Here is a 24674-nt window from a genome sequence, read left to right on the forward strand (position 1 = left end):
CATCTCATACAGTTCTTATACATGCAGGTTGCTTAATAAAGGGCAACTGTAATCTTGGTCTTCAAAAAGAAAAAGCTCCTCTTCTCTAGTTTCAAAATTGAAATTGCAGGAATTACTTTGGATACAATTCTATTTCACATTACAATATCACACATCCAGAATGATGCCACATTACAGAGATTCAATCAACATTTGTTGAGGGATTGATGGAATGAATGACTACTCCTTCAAACTACTGCTACTATCAGCTCAGGTGTCAGTCTCCATTCAAGGTATTATAATTTTTCATGAGAACCATGTGTTCAGAATCAGGTTTTTAAATAGAGCATAGCTTTATTTAATGTATATTTACAGTATATCATAGCTCTATTTCATACATATATATCTTAATGCAGTGTAAACCTAATGCAAAAGCAAAATTCTTAGTTAAAAATCTTGCCTTTTCCCAATTATAAAGGAAAATTTACTCAATCATTTTGAAATGTAAAATTTAAAAACCTGTTAGCATTAAATCCCAGAGGGAAGGGATTAAGAGAAGGATTCATCCAAATGGACTAGGAACACTATTCCTTGTTGGTGGCCTGCCACGTGGAAAGAGTTGAGAATTGGAAGCAAGCAGCCAGGGTCCAAACAAAGAACAGTCTGATTCTCCAAACAAGCCTTTGGACTAACAGTATTTGGAGGAGAGACTATTACTTCCTCATAGTTGTAAGAAGAGAGTGAAAAATAGAAATAATTACAAACACACACACACACACACACATACACAAGGAAGAAATAAAGATAGGCTCTTTATTATCACAAAGAATAACATTTTTTAAGAATTTATTTTCTTTCTTGCTTTTTTTTTTTTTTTTTTTTTTGAGACAGAGTTTCACTCTTGTTGCCCAAGCTGGCATGCTCTCAGCTCACTGAAAACCTCCACCTCCCAGGTTCAAGCAATTCTCCTGCCTTAACCTACTGAGCAGCTGCGATTAGAGGCGCCTGCCACCATGCCTAGCTTTTTTTTTTTTTTTTTTTTTTTGGTAGAGACAGGGTTTCACTATGTTGGCCAGGCTGGTCTCAAACTCCTGACCTCAGGTGATTCTCCCATGTTGGCCTCCCAAAGTGCTGAGGTTACAGGCATGAGCCACCGCACCCAGCCTAAGAATTTATTTCTTAAAGCAAACTCAGAAATAAAAACGTAATTAGAATTTCTTCAAGTCTTGTCACTCCTGGAAGTAGATCTTCTAGCTATTCTATGTCCATGGGAATTACAGCAAAGTTATGCAGATTTGCTCTAGAATTGTTCTGACTCCAGCACGATAAGACATCCATGTCAATAATTACAAACCCAGATGAATCCTTAGGGCCATAAGCAAAGATAAGTGACTATTTCAAAGAGCAGGAAGAAACTCTGTTAGGCTAAGGACTTCACTGAAAACTACTTGGAAGAGATGGCACTAAGCTGGACATTGCAGAAAACACAGACATTCAACAAAGAGCTCTGCACGCCCTTGGCACAGGCAAAGATCAGAAGGGGGAAGGCATGGAGTCCAGTCTGGCCAGAGCACAGGGCACACAAAGAGAAATGGGGGATAAGGAAAGAGGGGTAACCCAGGGCCAAGCTGTGCAGGGGCTTTAATACCAGTCAGCAGTTGGCCTATTTCAGAGGAGGAAACAAGGACCTATTTAAGGTTTTTGACAAGGGATATAATCTTCAACAAACATATGCTTGTTGTGCATTTACTATGTGCCAGGCTGCGGAGTACAATCTGGAGCTATAGTGATGAGAAGACATAGTCCCTGCCCCTAGGGGTTCAAAGCCTGGTGGAAAAAACAGAGGAGGAAATGTTCAGTGCTGGATGCAGAGGAGAAGGAATTAATATGAGAATCTCAAAGGGGATGAGAGAAGACTTGGAGAAAGTACTCAATTAGTTAAATCCAGCTCTGGGAAGGGAGGTGTAAGTTATGTATGTTAATTTCCACATAATCCAAATGTATTCATGTATGTAGCCACGTATTATTAACTTTTATAAATAGAAACCTGTCCAAAATAATCATGCATGTATGCATGTGCAGAATGATGAACGTAATTGAAATGGTTTCCTGGAAGAGGTAATATTAAGGGCCATCAGTCACTGTCCTGAGCTATCACTGCTGACCCCAGGGACATGAGGCTCAGCAGCAATTGCTCCAAACCTCACATCCCGCATTGTGTTTTCTTGAAACAGTTCATGATGCAGCATCCCCACAGGGTTTGTTGTTTGGATAAGTAAGTCACCCAGACTAACATGAGAAATCCAAACTGAGTGCACTGTTTCACCACACCCACTTTCTCCTCCCTCCTCACTCCCTCCCACTGCAACCCATGAAGGTTACAGTGGGTCAGGAGGTCAAAATGCTATAAGAAAAAAAAATTCCAGAATGAGGAAGGAAGGAAAGAAGGAAGGAAGGAGGGAGGGAGGGAGGGAGGGAGGGAGGGAGGCAGGAAAGGAAAGGAAAGGAAAGGAAAGGAAAGGAAAGGAAAGGAAAGGAAAGGAAAGGAAAAGAAAGAGAGAAAGAAAGAAAGAAAGGAAAGCAGGAGACCTAGGAAGCAAGTAGGTGGACCTAATCTCACCTGGGAGTGGAAGTGAAGATGGCCTTACTTCTTTGAGGAAGTAACAACTGAGCTGAAGGATATGCAAGGGTTAGACAGGGACGGCAGAGGGAGGAACAGTGTATACAAAGCAGAGGGGATGTTCCAAACAAACAGGACAATTTATGCAAAGGTTGCAGTTGAAGAGCAACATGAACCGAAAGGAAACATACAAGCTTCATCAATAACACCTGGCCTAGAAATGTGCTGGACAGCAATGCAGACAGGGTGTTCCAGTGGGCATCGCTAACAGTTACACACCTGTGCCCCCACTTGCCCTTGGGATGTCCCACCAAGAACAGTAGCTAGCAGGATCCTGACCTCAGGTTACCAGTTTCATTGGAGAACTCCAGCCTGAGTGGACATTAAAGTCCAAGCTGGAAGGTAGGGTGGAAATTGGTACTGTCTCAGGGCCAGGAAAGCCAGGACAGTTGGCCATCCTAAAAAGGTTTACATAAGAAGCAGATTAAGAGTATTACCAAAGGTAACTAAACACAGAGAATAACACAACAGATACTTTCAAGATATTTATCTGCCTGGCCTCAGGTATCCATATGTCAGTGCCATTTTCCCAATCATCTGGAAGAGCCCTCAACATGTCTCAGCTTCCCAAAGTCCAGAACCAAGAAACACACTCCAGTGTTAAAACTCCAAGCATGAGCAGACAAAGGTGTCCACTGAGAGACTCAAACCCCATGGAGCCTTTACCCACCAGGAACCTCTTTGCAAACTGTGCCTACACTTTTTTGATGTAGGCTAGAATTGGCCAAACAAAAGGAAACATTTCCAAATAAGCCAATCAAAACATAATGCCTCAAATCCCTTGTGATAGGGAATAAATTCCATTACTGCTTCTACATCTGGTCCTTCAAAATTCTGCTTGGAGAGAATCAGCGAAATCTTTTTCTGTCTGGCATGGCCCTTCTTTGTTGGCCAGCAAATTAACTCACCTTTGTTTTGTAGCTGTCTTTGTTTTATGCTGTAATAAGAGAAAAAAAAAGATGGTCCCATCCACTCCTCCACCTGCCATTACTCCCCATTCTTACAGCAAACCTGCAAGTCCAGTTTCCTGCATTTTCTCAAGATCACAAACACTAAGAAAATCTACTCCCTTCACTATGCCTGAGGAGGACAGACTACAACAGAACAGAAATCTGGCACTCATTTAAGAAAAACACACATTCAGTAGCAGAGATGTTTAATAGAAGGGGGTTGATGAATGTGGTCAAAATAAAGAATTAGAGATGATCAAAGGTGACATTGAGGGTTCCCCCACTACATGAGGCTGTATTTCATGGCTGATTGATCTTCTTTAGCAGAGCTCTGAGTATAAGACAGGGAAAGACACCAAGTTGTAGAGAACCCGATAGAAAGTTCCACTAGGCTAGTGGTCCAGGAAAATCATGCATAGAAGGTGAGGGATGACACTAGGAGAGGCCACATGGGTAGGAAACCTAGAGATGCTGAAAGGTGGCTGATCACCTGGGAGAAGTAGAGAGGTAAGAGAATTAGATGTGTCTTAGAGATCAAAAGGAATGTATATAGTAGGAGCATGCATAGGAGGATGTGTAGGAGAGGGGTCTCAGATTACAGAGAGACTGCAGGATTTAATATTTCTAAAGCAGAATAGTGTGAAGAATGATAAGGTCCAGTTTGGACACTTGGAATGGGTGACTGAAATGGAAGGTCTGTGAAGGTCACTGAAGCCAGAGAGATCCATAAATGACAGGGTTAGATTGAAGCTTGCAGAATGACAAATGTAATTGAAATGGTTTCTTGGAACAGGCAATTTTAAGGGCCATAAGTCACTGCCCTGAGCTATCACTGCCAACCCCAGGGACAGGAGGCTCAACAGAAATTGCTCCAAGTGTTAATTCTTGAACACTCCCAGGACCATGGCAGGACCTTGGAAGGAAGGAAGTCATGATTAGGTCATAAAGGCTTTGGTGAATGCTCTGATCAGTGGTTTAGACAGGTGACATGAGCCTCCAAAAAGGAGGAGCATTGAGATGAGAGAAGACGACTAGCTAGGAAGCAGCAGTAGGGACTCAAAGAAGATCAACCCCCCCCCCACACACACACACCTTAGCCGTGTACTGCTTGGGGTGTGAGGTATGAGCAGCCTCCACTGGTGAGGCCTGCAAGGGAGACAGTGAGCCTGGCCAAGGCCAGTTTTCAGTTGCAGCAGAAAGTTGGAAGTCAGGACATAGGGTCCTGTTGACCATGAGGGGACGATGGAAAGCATTGGGAAGGCGGAATCAATAAACAAAGGATAAAACAGGAGGAAGAATAGAAAAGCAAGGCATAAAGGGCCGCTGAAGAGAGAAGATGGAGGAGAGGAAAGCCTACTTGCTTTCTTTCATCCAGGGACTGTGAGTGACAGAACTGAGTTGCTCAAAACAACCTCATCTCAAAGCACTTGAAGACTTTGAGGATCTGTGAGTAGGGACTGATCTGATTTCAAAGAGAAAGGATGATCCGAGGGCAGGCAGTAAGGGCCCTGTCAGAACAGAACCTGTCTCTCAGCGTTCTTAAGTGTAGTGAGGGACTTTTAAGGAAAGATCCATTTGGGTCTGTCCTGAACATCCCCACCCTATACCCACCACTTAACCCATAGGGTGAAAGTGATAAAAATCACACAGTACCCCAAATACGAGTCTAGGAAGATGACATTGAAAGAGGAAAATGTCTGCATCCTTCAAAAGCTGGATATTAAATCTCTACTCACACAGTTCTTTTATGCTTTTATGATTTGTGAAAAGCTCAGTGATAATGAAATTCAGAGTTCCTGTGTGCCACAGTCAATCAGAACAGCATGTATAGTTACATGTGCAGTATTCATGCATTTGCTACACATGTGAACTGGGAACAGAGTACAAGTTATTCCAATTAATTTGTTCTTGTCTTCTCTTAACAGACCATGAGCTTGCTTTCTTGTTAGATCGCTAAATCTTGGAATATTTAAGCAGCATAACTACATTTGACCGAGATTACTCACTAACAAAGGAATGAACTATTCAAACTCAAATGGCTTGCTGCTTAAAAATATTATACACACAGGCCAGAAACAACACAGAAACTCTCCTATGTGGAGAACATATAAGTTGCTCATTTTGATCAGTGAAGAAGATGAAAATACCCAGTAGACCCATGGGCTATGTCCATTTTCTTTTACCAGAAGTTTCAGAAGTTGGTGTATACTTTCCACCTAAAAACGATTACATAAGTAACTTGGAAACGCCAAGTGATATTTCTGAAGGCTGCCAACAGTTTAACCACATTGAAACTCCTGGCCAAGATATTCATGAAAAGTTCAGAAGAAGTTACTTTGAGAAAGATGTACTCACAGCAAAAACATTTCTTCTCTTTAGAAAGAATGCATAAATCAATAGTTAAACGAGGAAAAGGAAAATTATGTTTATCATAATAGTATAAGAAAAAAGGCATTTAAAAGAAGTTTAGAAATAAGACTACACAAAGACTTCATTATTAATATATTATTGTTATTACTAGTATTAAAAATTCATTCAAACATTTCTCTCATACTTTTCCTGCCCACAGATTAGATGTAAAAATGTCTTAACTGAGCTTAAGGGCAAAGAACGGGCACTTGGCTTTGCTACTGCCTGGCTGTGTGATCTTGGACAAGACACTGTTCCTCTCCAGGGCTCAGATTCCTCACCTGAAAAGCCAGAATTCTATACTTTCTTTCAACTCTGACATGCTATTAATATAATTCCAGATGCTACTAAGGCCGCACATCTAGCCCTCTGCCTCCCTGGGGAAGGAAACAGTAAAGAAAATACAATTTAGAGAGGTGTTTTGAAACAAGGAATCATACAAATAGGCAGCCAATGACATCCCAGGAAGGAAAGAGAAGAGTCAACTATGACTTCACCTATGATGTCATTAAGGCCTTAGGACTTTACAAACATGGAATTGTACCAACACAGACTTTTATAAATATAGGCTGATTCATACCAGAATATAGGTGTGACTTTAAGAAAGTAACTGAAATTCTTAAAAAGGATGCCTGTTGAAGGTGGTGGTGGGAGGGAGGTTGGAGAACATAGAAGAAGTTAGATTTTAAAGGTTAAAAATGAGTAGCAGAATGAGTAGCAGAAAGCATCAAGAGACAGTAAGAATTTGAAAACCAAGTGGTCACTGAAAGCATGGTAGATTAGAGTACAGGCAAAAGCATTTTTAAGTCTAGAAAAAAATCTCCAATCCTCTTAAATGTGGTCAGGAAGAGATACAGCAAATACTAAATTAGTCAAGGGCAGAGGAGCAGGAAGTTTACAGGGGAGAAGGAATGGCCTGGTATAAATAGGTATAAAAGGACCTCTCCAACATGAGATCAAGGTGGTTCTCCTCTAAATGGCTTCAAACTTGCATTAGTGGGATTATCCCTGGTTAATTTTAGGAAAATCAGAACCCACTACTTGTCCTACATGCTTTGAATCCAAGCTATTAACCTTTTTTCCTGCCTTTTGGTGCCTAGTAGACTAAAAGTGGCAAGGTCAGAATTATTTTAATACCCTGTATTCATACTAACAGGTACACACATAAAGAACTCATAAAACATAGGAAAGTGTGCATGAGGCCCTAATTTCTAAGTCACCTACTGCTCGTGCTTAATGTCCTTTATCCTATGGTGGCTGCCAGTGAGGAGGCCAATCCACTAAGTCTGGGAGGACATACCTTCCACCTTCCCCCATGCCTAACAAATGCTAAAAATAAAGAGAAATGAAAGAATATTTATGCAAAAGACAACTTTTCCTAACTCCTTAAAAAATAAATGCCCTTTAACTGAGAAACACTGTGCTTGCCACAGGCTTTTAAATCAGTGTCCATAATAAAGCTCCAAGTTTAAATCTTCAGTGAGTTGAAGCAAGGTAAGGATAGAAAACAACCACACCATCCCCCTTTCCCAGAAGGTGACCTAGGCAGAGAAAGACAGAGCAGATCTCCAAAAACTGCCTTACTCAACGATGAAAGGAACCATGTGCCGCTGACCAATATCCAGTTGTTTGCCTATGAACAGGTCCTCTGTGGGACAAAACTCAAAAACCACTATGAGGAATGACCAAAGAATCTACCCCAGAGACAGGCTGGCTGGTAACTCTGAAACCACAGTCTTCTTAGCCAGTTGTCCCAAACTAATACATTCTAGCTACTTCATGTACCTGATGCAACCAAGTGCTAGAACACCTTCATTCTAAGAATGTGCCCATCCAATAGAAAGTCAGTGCCACTATAATTTCAGTTAATGTTTCACTCAAGCTTCAAAAAAATTGTGGTTTCTATTAAAAAACTGGAAAGGAATAAATATGCTTATGAATGCTCTCAGCATAGCTAATTCCAAATTCCTGAAAGAGATGAGAATAAGCTGATAAGGCATCCGTTAATCTTAAGTCATTCTCTGGGGTCTACTAAGATCCCCAAAGCTCTACTAACTGTAAACAGTGGAATCAGGATTTTTAGGATAGGAGATAATTTTCTAGGTGGTTCTTCTGAGAGAAGTTCCTCGATATATCTCAGAGCAGGAAAGCCTTGGGTCTGGAGTGTAATGGTCTTAGTTTTTCAAATAATCACAGGTGTCCTTGAGTAAGTCATTTGCACATTCGGGGTCTCTGTTTTCTTGACTTGTAGAATGAGGCATTTGGGCCAAAGTCTCCACTAACTGTAAAACTGTATAATTCTCCAAGTAATAGTTTACCGAATTGCTGGCAAGACTGCCTCAACAATCAGAATGATCCAATTAACACTCTGCAACGTGGAATATTCTATTTGTAGTCTCAAAAATAGACTATTTTAGAGTGGAAAGAGTTCAGATCATGAAATCCAGTCACTTAGTTTTTTAAAAGAAATAAAGAATCCAAAATCCAAAACATTAAATAGTTCTGCTAAATTATAAGCTGATTGGTGGTAGAAGCAAGACCAGACTGCCTGACTAGTCCTGTTTGCACTAAACCACATTGTTACTCAGTTGGCTTCAGACAGCTTTCTTCACTAGAAGCTGCCACGGCCCCCTGTATGATCCATAGTGTGGCTTTTATGCCTCCCATTAAATGCAGCCTACATCACAGCTGTGTGTTACTGGCCTCAGGGTTATTAGTTTTCCAGGCATCCAACCCAGGAGACATTTGAAGAATGACCTGAAGGTCTTCATGAAATGTGCCCAAGATAAAATACTTTAAAAAGTCCCGTGAGGTTCGTCCAAGACAGCAAATATCTACACACCATCCATTTGTGTACCTATAAAGAGTACTTTATAGGTAGGAAGATCCTAGTGAACCCACATCTGATCCAATAGCATTAGAAACTAGGCTGCAGCCTCAATTGCGTAAGCACTTTTTCACTCTGGCTTCAGGCCACTGTGACAGCAGGATGGCACCCTTGGCATATATATGGAGATTCCACAAGTAGGTACCCATGCCACCTGACACAGGTTCTGCCCTGGCAGCCACTCACACAGACCCTGTACCTATTTCTGGCTGTGGAATGCCGGTGGCTGCTGGCGTATAACAAAGGCTACACTGGAAAACTGTCCCCACCACTTCTCCAGGTATGAAATCTTTGGAGAGACTGCTCTGAAAACCTTTTACGGACAACCTGGGAATTTCTGTGCAAGAGCAATGCTGCATGCCACCCAGTGTGCTGCAATTTGTTCCAACATGAGACAATTTGTTCCAAAGAGTACAACTGGCTGCTAGACATTAAACCCTATATTATGTTGGATCCAGCAACTGGGTTGAATCTCCCAGACATAATGATGTGTGAAAGAAGCCAGACACAAACGAGTATGTGCTGTATGATTCCATTTATATAAAATCAAAAATAAAATTAAAAGCAGGCAAAACAAATCTAAAATACTGATAAAAGTCTGAATGGTGGTTACTTCTTGAATGTGGGATATTGATTGGAAAGAGGTTCAAGGAGCCTCATAGGGTGCTAGAAATGTTCATTTTCTTGATCTAAGTAGCAACTACACAGATGTAAAAATACTTAAAAATTCATCAAGCTCTATACTTCAGATACGTGTGTGTTTTACTTACATATGCTATACCTCAATAAAAAATTAATTGAAAATATTGCATGGGATCTCCTAATGTAAAGGAAGAATAAATTTCTTCCTCTCCTTTAGCATAAGGATATCTGAGATTCTTTGAATTGAATGTTTGCAAATAACATTCTTAGTAATAACAATAGCTAAATTAAATGCTTACATGTATGTACCAGGCCCTGTGCAGGGAGACATATGAATTATCTGCTTCAAGTCCTTGCAACAACTACATAAGGTAGGTATCATCCAAATCTCCATTTCACAGATGAGAAAATTAAGGGACAGGGAAGTAAAGTAACTTGTCCAAAGTAAAACAGCAAATCAAATAGCAGAACTGAAAAGTCAAATTCAAACCCAAAGCAGTCTGACTCCAGAGACTTTGTTCTTAATTGATCTTAATGTTTCATCATATGCTGCAGGATCAGGGGATTTTTTAAAAGTTTGATAGTATTTGATTGGTTTTGTCCTTTCCCCAGTGCCTGAGAAGCATGTTCAGCATTAAGAAAAAAGAGAATTGGCCAGACGCAGTGGCTCACACCTATAATCCCAACACTTTGGGAGGCCAAGGAGAGCAGATTGCTTGAGCCCAGGAGTTTGAGGCCAACTTGGTCAACATGGCAAAATCTCATTTCTACAAAGTGCAGACAAAAAAAATTATCCAGGGGTTGTGGTGTATGCCTAATGCCTATAGTCCCAGCTACTGGAGTGGGGGATGGGGCTGAGGCAGGAGGATCACGTAAGTGTGGGGGGAAGGTTGAGGCTGCACTGAGCTGTGATCATGCCACTGCACTCCAGCTGGGTGACAGAACAAGACCCAATCAAAGAAAGAAAGAAAGAAAAAAGAAAAGAAAAGAAAAGAAAGGAAAGAAAAGGGAAAAAAAAGAGGAAAGAGAATCAGGATTTGGGTGGTGGATTAACAGTCTCTAGCTAATTAAATTCCTGAGATTCATTCAATAGATACAGCTAGTTTAGTCCAAGCGCCTATTTTCTGTGCCTTTAAGAGTAGAGGAAAGTGGGTGCTATTATTGGCTTGTTATAGTCTCAAATTATTCCTTTCTCTTAAAAGAAATACACAGTGGGGGCAACACAGAGTGTTTTCATATGCTAGTCACTAGGGCTTTCTGGAACACCATGTCCTAGGATGAAATTTCCACAGCATGCCACACACTTTTCAGATCTGCTTTAGACCTTTTGAAAAGACTAAAGGGGCTTGTTTTCCCCTTTTCCCAGCTTTTATATTATTATGATTATATTAAATATAAAGTATCTGTGGAACCTGGAGAAGGCATTAACCACTCTTTAATTATAAAATGCATAGCTTGGTATTTTCCAGACACCCGCTTTTATCCTTTATGGCCCTCTCAATTAGTTCCTCTGAAGTTCTCATATGAAAACCTGTTGGATTACTGATTTCTGGATTAAAAGGGGCTATAAATTATAGCCCCTCTCAAAATCCATCAGGGGAAAGGGGAAGGCAGAAAGTGACTTAATGATGATTTAGCCCTTATTAGCAACCAGGCCCAAATGTTTGAGCTCTGCAATGCAAATATAGAATTATTCCCCAGCCCACCCCTGCTCCCCACAATGACTAGTAACGCACTCACTCACTTTCAAAGGAACTTGAAAAAATGATTGAATGTTGACATTTTCAGTAAGAAATTGGTCTCATCCCACTCCTGCCCCAATGAACAGTGTGGCTCCTGCCCACAAGGGTCTGGCATGTCGCAGCCCTGTCCTTCACCCCAGTCCCAGCTCTGGAATTAAGCCCATCAAGGGTAGGTCACTGAGCAGCAGCCTCAAGGATAGAGAGTGTGCAGTGTCTCCCCCTGAGCTGGGAGATAGAGGACTGAGCAACAGACTCCTCTACCTGCCCTCTATGCTCTAATCTCCATCCTGCATCAGCCACTGATGCTCTACAAGACTATAATCCTTCTCCCAGCCCACCCCCAGAACTCTGCCTAGCTCCAGTCAGCCCCAGAACTGGGTCCCACTCCCTCTGGTCACATCTTGGATCTACCCATGTTGGCAGACTGAATTTCTCAGAGCTGTTCCTTTTGAGTACTGTCTTTTGTACCCTGTCTAGGTTTTACCTAAATCAAACCAGGAAGCACTGGCCTTTAGCTACACAGTTGAGGACAGCACAGCTGGCCTCAGTCACTGGGCCATCTCCCTCCACTCTATCATGTACCATGAGAAGGTGATCTTGCCCCAGCTCCTCACCTTCACTTGGGCCCTATAGGTGCCGAGGTCTGCCAGATCTACTCAGGCCCCACATCATCTTAAAGTCCACCCTGGTTTGCTCAACTGCCCCATAAATTCAGGCTTTACCAGGTTTGCATTAGGCAAAGTTGAAACTCTCTGTTTCACCAAGTTGTGAGTGATTTCAAAGATGGATAATCTTAAATGCTATTATGGCATCAAGGTGAATTGAGGAGAGAAGGGAATCACAACTTTCAGTGTTTGGCTTGCACATGTCAGCCAAGCAAGGCCTTCTCTTGTTAGCCTTCCTAAAATGATTTAAACACATACACACACACACACACACTCACAGACATATGCACACACAGGCATACACACTGCGTTCCTTTCTGAAAAGTAACCTTGAGGAAAAAAGCATGCAATATTGGTGCTGGTAAAAGAAATGAAGTAAAAGCTGAGGGCAAAGAAGTAACACATAAGCAGAAAACAGAACTTTTGGATAATTTCAGAACTGAATCATCAATGTGGTGATAGCTAAGATGAACAAATTCACCATATATTTCTGATGAAAATAAGAAAAAGTGACTCTTATGCAAATGTAGAGAAAGAACTGCACATTCTATAGGAAATTATATACAAACATAGGCAATTCAGATGTTCTGAGATCCTTCAAGGGTGTCAAGGGTCTGTTGCACTAGTACTGCCAAGAGGAAAATATAATTACTCCGAAGGTCTTTTAGAGACACTCTTTCCTGACCACTGGCAAACAGCAAAGCCCAAGGTAGATCCTTGCCCAATGTTCTTACCTGGTCGTCATAGCGGTAAGTGAGGAACTGCTCCCCTGTTGTGTCTTCCAGAAAACTTCCCTGAGGAGAGAGTGCAAACTCGGGAAGGAAATAGGCTCCAGGAGATTTCTCAGCTGTGGTCTGAAAAACAAGATCATTTGGTCACAAGTAAGGCTCCAGTAAGAACCCCCTAACAAGTAAAGTACAAGAAGGCCATTCCAGGAGAATCCACCATTAAAAGCTATACCAAGAAACAAAAAGGGAAGTGCCCTCTCTTGGCAAAGACCAAGGTGAGGCACACCAAGTGTCTGCGTCGGGGCACTGTTAGGCCAGGATATCACAGTGGCCTGAATCAAATTGGCGGCCACGACATTTATTCCCTGACACCTGCCTCTCTTCCCCTCCCTGCTACCTCTGCTCCCCATCTTCCAACAATTCAGTCACAGAGTAGTTAACTTTGTTTTGTTGTTGCAAATCTATCATTTTTAGAATTTTCTTCTTCCTTTCTTCCTTTTTCTCTTCTTTTTTTTTTTTGGCAAAGGAGTGAGAAACAAAAATTTTCTTCCATACTACAACAAAAATGCACCTCATTGTAGAAACTTTAGAACATATAAATGAGCACAGAAGAAAATAAAAATCACCCATAACCTTTTCAACCTGTAATAACCACTTTTAATTGTTTTGGCGTGTGTCCTTTGAGATGTTTTCCTCGTAATGCTTTGTTTAAAGATCCAAGCTTAAATAAACATGGATATTGTAGACTCTGTTTAGTTCATGGAAAGCTCATACCCCGGTCCGTTTTCATGCTGCTGATAACGACATACCCGAGACTTGGAAGAAAAACAGGTTTAATTGGACTTAAGAGTTCCACATGGCTGGGGAGGCCTCAGTATCATGGCAGGAGGTGAAAGGCACTTCTGACATGACAGCCGCAAGAGAAAATGAGAGGGATGCAAAAGCAGAAACCCCTGATAAAACCATCAAATCTCATGAGACTTATTCACTATCATGAGAACAGTATGGGGGAAACTGCCTCCATGATTCAAATTATCTCCCACCGGGTCCCTCCCACAACACGTGGGAATTATAGGAATACAATTCAAGATGAGATTTGAGTGGGGACACAGAGCCAAACCATATCATTCCACCCCTGGCCCCTCCAAATCTCATGTCCTCACATTTCAAAACCAATCATGCCTTCCCAACAGTCCCCCAAAGTCTTAACTAATTTCAGCATTAACCAAAAAGTCCACAGTCCAAACTCTCATTTGAGACAAGGCAAGTCACTTCTGCCTATGAGCCTGTAAAATCAAAAGCAAGCTAGTTACTTCCTAGATACAATGGCGGTATAGGTATTGGGTAAATACAGCCATCCCAAATGGGAGAAATTGGCCAAAACAAAGGGGTTACAGGGCACATGCAAGTCCAAAATCTAGTGGGGCAGTCAAATTTTAAAGCTCCAAAATGATCTCCTTTGACTCTAGGTCTCATATCCAGGTCACACTGAGGCAAGAGGTGGGTTCTCATGGTCTTGGGCAGCTCCATCCCTGTGGCTTTTCAGGGTACAGCCTCCCTCCCAGCTGTTTTCATGGGCAGGCATTGAGTGTCTGTGGCTCCTCGAGGAACATGGTCCAAGCTGTCAGTGGATCTACCATTCTGGGGTCTGGAGGACAGTAGCCTTCTTCTCACAGCTCCACTAGGCAGTGTCCCAGTAGGAACTCTGAGTGGGGGTTCTGATCGCACATTTCCCTTCCGCACTGCTATGACATAGCTTCTTCATGGGGGCCCTGCCCCTGCAGCAAACTTTTGCCTGGGCATCCAGGTATTTCCATACATCCTCTGAAATCTGGGCAGGGGTTCCCAAACCTCAATTCTTGACTTCTGTTGCAGGCTCAACATCACATGGAAGATGCCAAGACTTGGGGCTTCCACCCTCTGAAGCCACAGCCTGAGCTCTGCATTGGCCCCTTTCAGCCACAGCTGGAGCAACTGGGACACAGGGCACCAGGTCCCTAGGCTACACACAGCACAGGGACCCAGGGCCCAGCCCACAAAACCACTTTTTCCTCCTGGGCCTCCAGGCCTGTGATGGGAGGGGCTGCCATGAAGGTCTCTGACATGCCCTGGAGACATTTTCCACATAGTTCTGGGGATTAACATCAGGCTCCTTGATACTTATGCAAATTTCTGCAGCCAGCTTGAATTTCTCCCCAGAAAATGGATCTTTCTTTTCTATTGCATAATCAGACTATAAATTTTCTGAATTTTTATGTTCTGTTTTCCTTTTTAAACTGAAAGCCTTCAACAGTATCCAAGTCACCTCTTGAATGCTTTGCTGCTTAGAAATGTATTGCACTGGGTACCCTAAATCTTCTCTCTCAAGTTCAAAATTCCACAAATCTCTAGGGCAGGAGCAAAATGCCACCAGTCTCTTTGCCAAAACATAACAAGAGTCACCTTTGCTCCAGTTCCCAACAAGTTCCTCATCTCCATCTGAGACCACCACAGCCTGGACCTTTTCATTCATAACATTATCAGCATTTTGGTCAAAGCCATTTAACAAGTCTCTAGGGAGTTCCAAACTTCCCCACATTTTCCTGTCTTCTTCTGAGCCCTCCAAACTGTTCCAACCTCTGCTTGTTACCCAGTTCCAAAGTTGCTTCCATATTTTCAGCAGCATCCCATTCTACTGGTGCCAATTTACTGTAGTAGTCCATTTTCATGCTGCTGATAACGACATACCCAAGACTGGGAAGAAAAAGAGGTTTAATTGGGCTTGCATTTCCACATGGCTGGGGAGGCCTCAGAATCATGGCAGGAGGCAAAAGGCACTTCTTACATGACGGCAGCAAGAGAAAATGAAAGGGATGCAAAAGTGAAAACCACTGATAAATCCATCAGATTTTGTAAGACTTATTCACTGCCACGAGAACAGTATGGGGGGAACCTCCCCATGATTCAAATTATCTCCCACCGGGTCCCTCCCACAGCATGTGGGAATTATGGGAGTACGATTCAAGATGAGATCTGGGTGGGGACACAGAACCAAACCATATTACCTGGCATCTGAATCACTGGACATAAATCACAATGGTTGGAGTCTGAGGGAGTCAGAAAGGACATCCTCTTTGGGGAAATATGGCTTGAATATCATGACCCAATTGACTTGCTACCATCACACTATCATCCACCTCCTGGGAGAGCCTGTCCAAGGGAAGACTGAGGAGGTAGGGGGCTTACCAGGATCACTGCCTTGATTGCGTCAAAGAGGAAAGTAATAAAGGAGACAGAATCTGCAGTGCTTAGCCCCATCCAGTCAAAAATACATGGATCTGTGACTATACCCCCGACTGGATACCTCACTTCCCCTGCTTGGGAAGAAATGAGTCAGAAATAACGTAAGAGGCCACAGGTGTTACTCTAAGAAAATTGCTCTCTGCAAACAGGAGGAGCAGAGAATAAACACATTCCTCTGACACCTCTGCTGCTCCAATGGACTCATTCTCAAACTGCAGCAGGTACTATGGTTTATGCCAAAATATCCCTCTGAATACTGTGTTTTAGAAAGGTAAATCAACATCGTTCTGTCAAAGAACACAGAAGAAATAACTCCACTAGACTAGATGGTTTAGATGGCACTACGCTGTTAAAATAATTTGAAGATTTTCTTATTAAATTTCATTTATGTGAGAGATTTAGCACCACTATTGTTAATTGCACCTACTGGCTTCAATCATCATTTTATTTTTTTTTACTTTAATATTTTTTAGACAGAGTCTTGCTTTGTCACCCAGGCTGGAGTTGAGTGATGTGATTTCAGCTCACTGCAATCTCCGCCTCACAGATTCAAGAAATTCTCCTGCCTCAGCCTCTCTAATAGCTGGGGTTACAGGTGCCCACCACCACACCTGGATAATTTTTGTATTTTTAGTAGAGACGGGGTTTCACCATGTTGGCCAGGCTGGTCTCGAATACCTGACCTCAGGTGATCTGCCCGCCTTGGCCTCCCAAAGTGCTAGGATTACAGGCATGAGTCACTGCGCCCAGCCAGAATCATCATTTTTAAATACCTAAAGAGACCTTAGAAGTCATCTAGGTCAAACTCCTTATTTTAACAATGAGTAAACTATAGAGTTAGGAGACTTACCAATTACCAAATCTGAGAGTGACTATTCCTGGCACACAAAAAGAGCAAGTGCAAAAGCCCTAAAATAGAAAGGCAGTCAGTGAGTTTGAGGAGCAGACCCAGGGTTACAGCCAGGGCTGGAACCTGTTAGCAGCCATGTGCAAATACCTGGACAGATCCATTTACCAGAGTGGGAGCAGTCAAAGATCACCACCTTAAAACAGCTTCCTGCATATAGTGGACCTTCCAGTGTGATGCTTATCTTTAGTTGACCATGCATTCAACACATATTTATTGAGCACCTAGTATATGCCTGGCACAGTTCTCAGTGCTATAGATACAATGAGGAACAACAAAGATCAGGTTCCTATTTTCATGGAGGTTACATCCTAGGGGAGGAGATACATAGTAAAATAAGTAAACAAATACATAAATAAGAAAATTAACATTCTAAGTTATAAAGGAAATAAAACAAGGTGATATGAGAATAATGTTGGGAGAGGACTGTTCAATTTTAGATAAGATTATCAAAAAAGGCATCCATGAGAAGATAAGATTTCAGATGATACCTCAAACAGCAGGAGCCAGTTATGGAAAAAGCTAAGGATGAGTATTACTGGCAAAAGAAGAGCAAGTACCAAAGCTCCAAAGTGGAAAGGAAGTCAGCGAGTTGGAAGAACTAGAGTGTGGCTGGATTCAGTGTGGACAAGTAAGAGTGGCAAGAAATGGATAAAGGAAGGAAGAGAAAAGCCACCCAAGACATTTAAAGCCTTATGGCAAGGAGATGGAGAATCACAGAAGAGTATTTAAATAACACTGACTGCTTTGTGGAGAATGGGCTAGAAGGAGGCAAAGTAGAAACACAAAGACTAGTTGGAAGGCTGTTGATACTAACCCAGGTGAGAACGGATGGTTCATTGGACTGGGTTGATGGCAGTAGAGAAGGGGAGAGGTGCATGGATTAGAAGTAGAACCAACAAAGCCTGCTGATGAGGGAGGAAAAGGGAGGAATCAAGGGTGACTTCTGGGTTTTTGGTTTGAGCAATGGCTATAAAGGAATTGCAATGGATGGGCAGCCCTGAGGCAGAAACAGATTTGTTGGGGGGGGGGTACAGTCAATAGTTCTGTTTGAGTCATGTTAAGTTGGAGGTGTCCATAAAACATCCATGTGAAGAGCTTGAGGTTGCCATTCAATATGCAAGTCCAGGGCTCAGAAAGGAAATCTGAGGCTGGAGACAGGGATTTGGAAGTCATCACTTAACATTTTCATAATATATGTATGTATGTATATTTACATATATTTACACCCATTATACCAGAAAAGCCACTCCCTAGAGAAAGAGTTTGGCATGCAAGAGGGCTTTGCCTGACACCCTCAATTCTAATATTTGAAATTAAGTAGAAGAGGAGGAGTAAGCAGAAGAGACTAAAAATGAACATCAATTAGAGCAGAATAAAAAGGAAAAAACCCTATATTAGGTCATGGGAAGATTTAGCATCAAAAAGAATAGTCAAGTGTCTTGAATGCTGCCAAGAAATTGAGGAAGATGAGGCCAGAGAAGTATCCCTTGGATCTAGTAACAGGGAAGTCAATGTTGACTTTGACAAGGGTAGTTATGATGCAGTTTTTCTTAGAAAAATTGGGCCTTCCCTTAGGAGAAATGGCTGAGTTCACACAAGGCTTCAGAAAGCAAGCATCATACGAAACATGTGTTTGACATTTCCACCCAGAAGGAAGTTGACTTCCTACATCTTAGGAAGACCCAATGGCATGCGGCCCCTCACAGGATGGGGTGACCAAAGAGGTCAGAGCCCTTAAGTAGCAAAAGTTGGAGGGAAAGCAGGAGAAACAAGCCTGGATCAGGAAGTGTGTGATCTTCCCAGGGCACTGAGCCAGGCCTAGGAGAGAAGCTGCCAAAATGCATCATCTCCACCAGCCACTGTCCACAGCTGCTGAGTCACCAGAGACGAGGTCAAGAGGAATCCAGACAGTACCTCCAGGGACTATGAATACGAGACTTGGAGATACAGCTGTGTCTCCAGATCCCCATCCAGCTGAAGAATTTGACTCAAGCAGGAGGAAGTGTATATGCGATGGCTATTCAAGGACAAGAGTTGAGTGTTCTAGACCTTAATCTACACATTGTAAAGGGTCAAGAATAACTATGAAAGATGGGTGAAAGTTCTGCTTGATTTTCATACTATGATATAATAGAAATACATATGTGGCCTCTGACCAAGGTTCTTGACATAAAGCTCAGCCGTAGGAGAATCTTTTGTTCTACTATCTGGTCTTTGACTGCAGTTCCTGACACAGAGCTCCTAAGGCTTTGTGATTTTCTGAGTGACAGGGGCATCTGACTCAGCTCCTAAACTCCTTGGAATTTTCTGGGTGCTAGGAGCATCTTTTAATCTAATGAGGTGACTCTTGGTGCACCCCTGGATAGCCTCAGGATGGGGGCTGGTTACCAGGGGAGCCAATCATGTGATTAGAGGGTTGGAACTTTCAGTCCTCACCCCCAACCTCTGGTGAAGGGAAAGGTGCTGAAAGTTGAGCTGATACCAATGGCCAATGAGGTAATCAACCATGCCTAGGTAATGAAGCCTCCATGAAAACTCAGAAGGATTGGGTTCAGGGAGTTTCTGAGTTGGTGAACATATCTGTGTGCCTGGAGGGTGGCACACCCCAACTCCTGCACTTGGGGCCCTTCCGGACCTCACCCTACGTATCTCTTCATCTGGGCATTCATCTGTATCCTATATTGCATCCCTTTTTAAGCTAGAAAATGTAAGTAAAGTGTTTCATTTAGCTCTCCAAGCTGCTCTGGCAAATTAGTGAAAGCCAAGGACAGGCTCAATTTATAAGCCTGTTTGTTAGAAGTGTAAGTGATAACCTATACTCAACGTACTGCTTGAGATTGGCCTCTGAAGTGGGGGGCAGTCTTGTGGGACTGAACCCTTAGCCTGTGGGGTCTGATGCTATCTCTAGGTAGATAGTCTCTGAATTGAATTGAATTAGAGGACACCCAGTGGTGTTCAGTGAAGAATTGCTTGCTGTGTACAGAAATACCCCCACACAAGTGCTGTGTTGAGTGGAAAATAGAGAGGAAGAAAAAGCACTTTAGTTTTTTGTTTTCTGTTTTTTCCTATTTCTTAGATTGATGTAATGGGAAGAGAGAGAAGCAGGGAAGAAGAGGGTATTCCTACAGTCAAGAGCAGAATCCAGTGTGCCTCAAAAGGTAAGCAGTCACCAGTTAAAACAAACATAATGTGATTCCCATTGCAATTAAACAAGCCAGTCTGAACACTTCTCCTGACCTGGTGTGAGCCCCTACACCCATCTCTCTCCAGAGCACAAACGGCCAAATATCACACCACTAACATCTACAGAACTGTGGTCAGTGAAGGGCCCTAGCCTTTCCCCTACATGCCATTGCTAAGCCATGTTACTGTACTCTGGATTGAGAGCCCAACTGCACACTTTCCTGCCATTCACTTTCTCTTTAGATTTGGCATCTCAGACTGCTTTAAATCTAGACTCCATTTATCAGGATATGCAGCACTCTCCCCCTGCTCCACATCAGCCCAAATTTGTGGGGCTTGCTCACAATCTGCATCCTTGTCACTGCTACAAACACTGAACAGGAATAGGGCTGAGGCCTGAGCCCTCTACTTATCCAGGCTGATGGCAAATTTACCCAATTATAGTTCCTCATTTGCCATGTCCTCATGTTAGCCACTAAGGATTCAAGGAATACACTGTCAGATGCTTCAAATCTACACTGACAGACAACACAAGAAGGTAAGATGCTAAAAGGAAGAACTGAGATTCCAACAGATTTTAACAGGTTGGGCAAAAGCTAAATGCCAAAAAGGCAAAGCCCTGAGCCATTATTGCTGGACTCTTCCCATGACACCAGCGCTTAGCCAGACACCATGTAAGGTCACTGTCAGGAATATTAATGCATAGGTAGGCCTATCTCTGTTAACGGCAACCAAAGCGGGGCACGGTGACTCATGCCTGTAATCTCAGCACTCAGGGAAGCTGAGGCAGGAGGATCACTTGAGTCCAGGAGGTCAAGGCTGCACTGCAGTGAGCCATGATCATGTTACCACACTCCAGCCTGGGTGACAAACCAAGATCGGCAGGAAGGCTTTAGGATTTGAATGGGAAGTTAGGATCACTCCTATGGTGAAAGGTCCTTTAAATGTCAATATTCCATGAGTCAGGAAGTGTACCTTCCAGGCAAATTAGGCAGAATCCCCAGGCTCAAAGCCAGTCACAGTCTGCAAGGGATACATTCTCTGTATTCCTCTGGGGGGCCTCAGGGAGCTGCTCCCCCTGGCCTGGATGGCACATGGGACTTCACAGTTTGTAGCTTCCAAGGCCCACGAGGGAAAGTCAAGTTAACCAGCAGAACTTAAACTCAGTGCACCAAACACATTTTTCTTCAAAAAAACCATGATGTACATTTGGTACCTTGAACGTGAAACAAAAGTTAAAAAATAAACCTTCTGGATCATTTTGGTTTTTCAAGTAGAATGCCGTCATGCTGAGACTTTTCAGTCTTAGGCGTCCAGAACTTTCCTGATGAAATATAAAATACATTTACTTTGGCAGGATTGGAAGGGTGGGTTAAAAGAAAAGGAGTTTTCACGGTTTTTTTTTTCTGAGATAAAAAAATTATTTCTAGGTATTTAAGATTCTTTTTCTCTATTTACCATCAGTTAATTATATGTTCTTCTAATATTGTTCATATAAAAGACCTAACATTTGAATAACGTCTGGATACATCTCAGCCAAAATACCATGTAGTTTTGAACTTCAGCTTCACTCTGGGTCACATTTCCAAAAGAAATATGAGCCTCAGGCCCTTCTCCACCCCTCCTAGGGCAGTGAGGTGGGCAGGGCCTTGCGAGTGCCTCCCTTACTCAGAATGAGCTGTTGACATGGACAGGTTCCTTCCCCGAGTTTAAATCTATCACAGGAAGACTCTCTTTAGCAAACTGGAATTCTCAGAGCACCACTCATCCTTCTGCCACGAAACATGCATTTTCTCTGGAATTTTCTCTCTCCCTCTCTCTCCTTTCCTCCCCTTCTCAAAGACCCCACCACACACACACACACACACACTGCACACATACCACAAACACACAAATACATACCACACACTACATACACACACACACATAACCACACATTACATGCATACACATACCACAAACATGTCATGCACACACACCACAAACCGCACACACAAACACATGCAACACACTACATACATACACCACATACCACACACACATGCACATACACAATCACATACCACACATTACACACATACACACACCACAAACATACCCCCACACACACCACACACTATATACATACACACACACCACAAATATACCACACATACACCAAACATCAGATGTACTCACACACCACACACTACACACGTAACACATACAAAACACACACCACACACTACATACATACATATAAACACAACATACCCCCCACATACCATCCATACACACCACACATACAAACACATATGCCACACACTACAAACATACACACACACCACAAACATATCATGCACATATCATGCACATCCCATACTAAATACATACACACACATACATACCTACACCACAAATATACCCCCCCACACACACACACAAAACACACACGCACACATACCACACATACCACACACACCCCACACACACTACATACATGCACATGCCACAAATACGCCAAATACATATACACCACATAGCACACACACTGACTCACACATCCCTAATTAGCATTGACAAGCAGGGCCCAGAGTAATCAGTGAAAAGATCTTGCTAGAATACATTTCACCTTTCAGTTCCCCAAAAAGAGAAAACCTAAACATTGAGACATCTCTACATATCTGAACGTTCTTTAGTGCTCAGCACTGGGCTTCACACATGGAAGACCTTCAGTAACTAACATCTTTCCTAGGAAAGCTGGCCCAGGTTGGCCCTCTCCCCGCAAGGCCTGCATGCCTGCTGTCTGAATATTCTCTGCACCACAGAAGGCCCAAAGGCTCTGGCTGAGTAGCATGCTGGCATTTCACAAGGGGTTATTTAAAAACTCCACTATTCCTCCGAATGGGGAGCGGAAAGAAAGCCTTGCCCTGCCAATATACACAATGCAGATCCTCTTTCCCTAGGGCCTGCCCCCCAAAAAATTTTACTTAAGAGTCCATTTTTCAAGACCTTGAAGTAAGCTGACCTATTGGAAACAGCCTCAATTAGCAAAATGTCACATGGAAAAAAGTCTACTTTAAAGTTCCCCAGGAAAAAACTGAAAACAGTATTCTATGAACATGGCTCCATTGCTAGAGAAAAAAAAACGAGATGTTTGTCTCAAATCTTGACAAATTGTAAACTCCCTACCTCACTCTCCACCATCCTCCCCCTCCTCCTGGTCTAGCCACTAGGTGAGGGGTGACACCATTCCTGCCAAAGCACTCAGGAGAGAAGAGAATGCTGGTTATTTGGTTATTCGAGGGGCATGAGTCACTGTTGGTGAGAGGAAGTGCTGTTTGTGAGAGCCACCAGAAAAAGTGCTGTGCAGAAGTGAGCTGTTTTCTGGTGGATCTTGGTCTTTCTCTCCCAAAAATCGCTTCCACGCCCTGACAGGAATTCCGTGTTGAAGAAGAACATGCTCTCAGGGCCCCAACTAGGCAGTGGAATCTGCACTTTGATCCTCAAGTGAAGCATGTATTTTCCCACAGTCTCTTCACCACTAACACTCATCATTATCTCTCTGGCAGAGAAAAGGCATCTTTGTCTTTTAAATTGAGTACAAATAAATATTTTATTTTACCAAAATGGTTGCAGGGGGAGAATCTCAAAAGCATGGAGTGTTAGGTAATTCTTGGGGCTCACAGGGCCCATTCAATCAGTCAGCATACGTTTATTAAGCACCTACTATGCGCCAATTACTGTTTTTGATACTGAGAGTGCAACAGTCAACAAAACAGACAAGAATCACTTTTCCCAAGGAGCTCATATTCTAACTTGGGGAAGCAGAAATAAACACAATAGAGAAGTAAATTGTATACTATGTCATTTGCAAAAAGGAGATCCAAAGTGCTGGGGGATGGGATATAAATTGCAGCTTTAAATAGAGTGTTCAGGGCAGACCAGAGTAGGTCTAGGTTCCTTAAAGAATCACTATTTTTTTTCTGATTATCTAAACTGACAAGTTGGATCTTGCCATCTTCCTTGGAGATTTCAAAGGGTCTACACTCTCGAGGAACCTGGCTGGGACCTGCAGGACTCTGGAGTCCGTCTGCCTCTACCCAAGGCAGCAGAGTGACCCCTTCCTCCTTGGTTCAAGTACCTCTCTGCCTCCACAGCCCTCCAGCTCCAGCCTGGTTAGGCCCGAGCATGGCTGCTCTCCAAGCACCTCCTGCCTCCTGGACAAGTGGGGGCCTCTGCCATCCTACTGTCCCTGGCTGTTCTCCTGGCCATGCTTCCTCCCAGTGAGACATAGCCCAACAATGCTCACACCTTATAACACCAGTGCAACCGACATATGCAGAAAACACGCACATGTCAACAACTGATTAATTATGCAGACATGATATTCTTGTTGCCAACCTCAGAGACCATTACTGAGTATCAGCATTTGTGTTAATTCAGTAGCAAAAAAAAAAAGAAGAAGAAGAAGAAAGAAAGAAAAAAACACATTACCAGCTCTTCCCAATTTGGCAATGAGACATCACCCAACCTGACAAAGTCCAGAAACACGCCGGGGACATATTCATGTTTATTCAAGGTCTTTCTCACCCCTACAGCTTTATTTCTTTCAGGAAACAGCTCGTCTGTGTAGCT

At 42.8% G+C, this 24674-nt stretch overlaps 1 protein-coding gene across 1 annotated transcript in view; it reads right to left on the bottom strand.

The window, feature by feature from the left end:
* ADAMTSL3 (ADAMTS like 3) overlaps positions 1-24674 on the bottom strand; it is a 418321-nt gene that overhangs the window by 358217 nt on the left and 35430 nt on the right. Inside the window, exon 3 of the mRNA XM_025392622.1 lies at positions 12689-12808. Within this exon, the coding sequence (XP_025248407.1) occupies positions 12689-12808 (120 nt within the window). The remainder of the gene's footprint in view (positions 1-12688; positions 12809-24674) is intronic.

The sequence above is a fragment of the Theropithecus gelada genome, chromosome 7b (assembly GCF_003255815.1).
Source record: "Theropithecus gelada isolate Dixy chromosome 7b, Tgel_1.0, whole genome shotgun sequence".
NCBI lineage: Eukaryota > Metazoa > Chordata > Mammalia > Primates > Cercopithecidae > Theropithecus > Theropithecus gelada.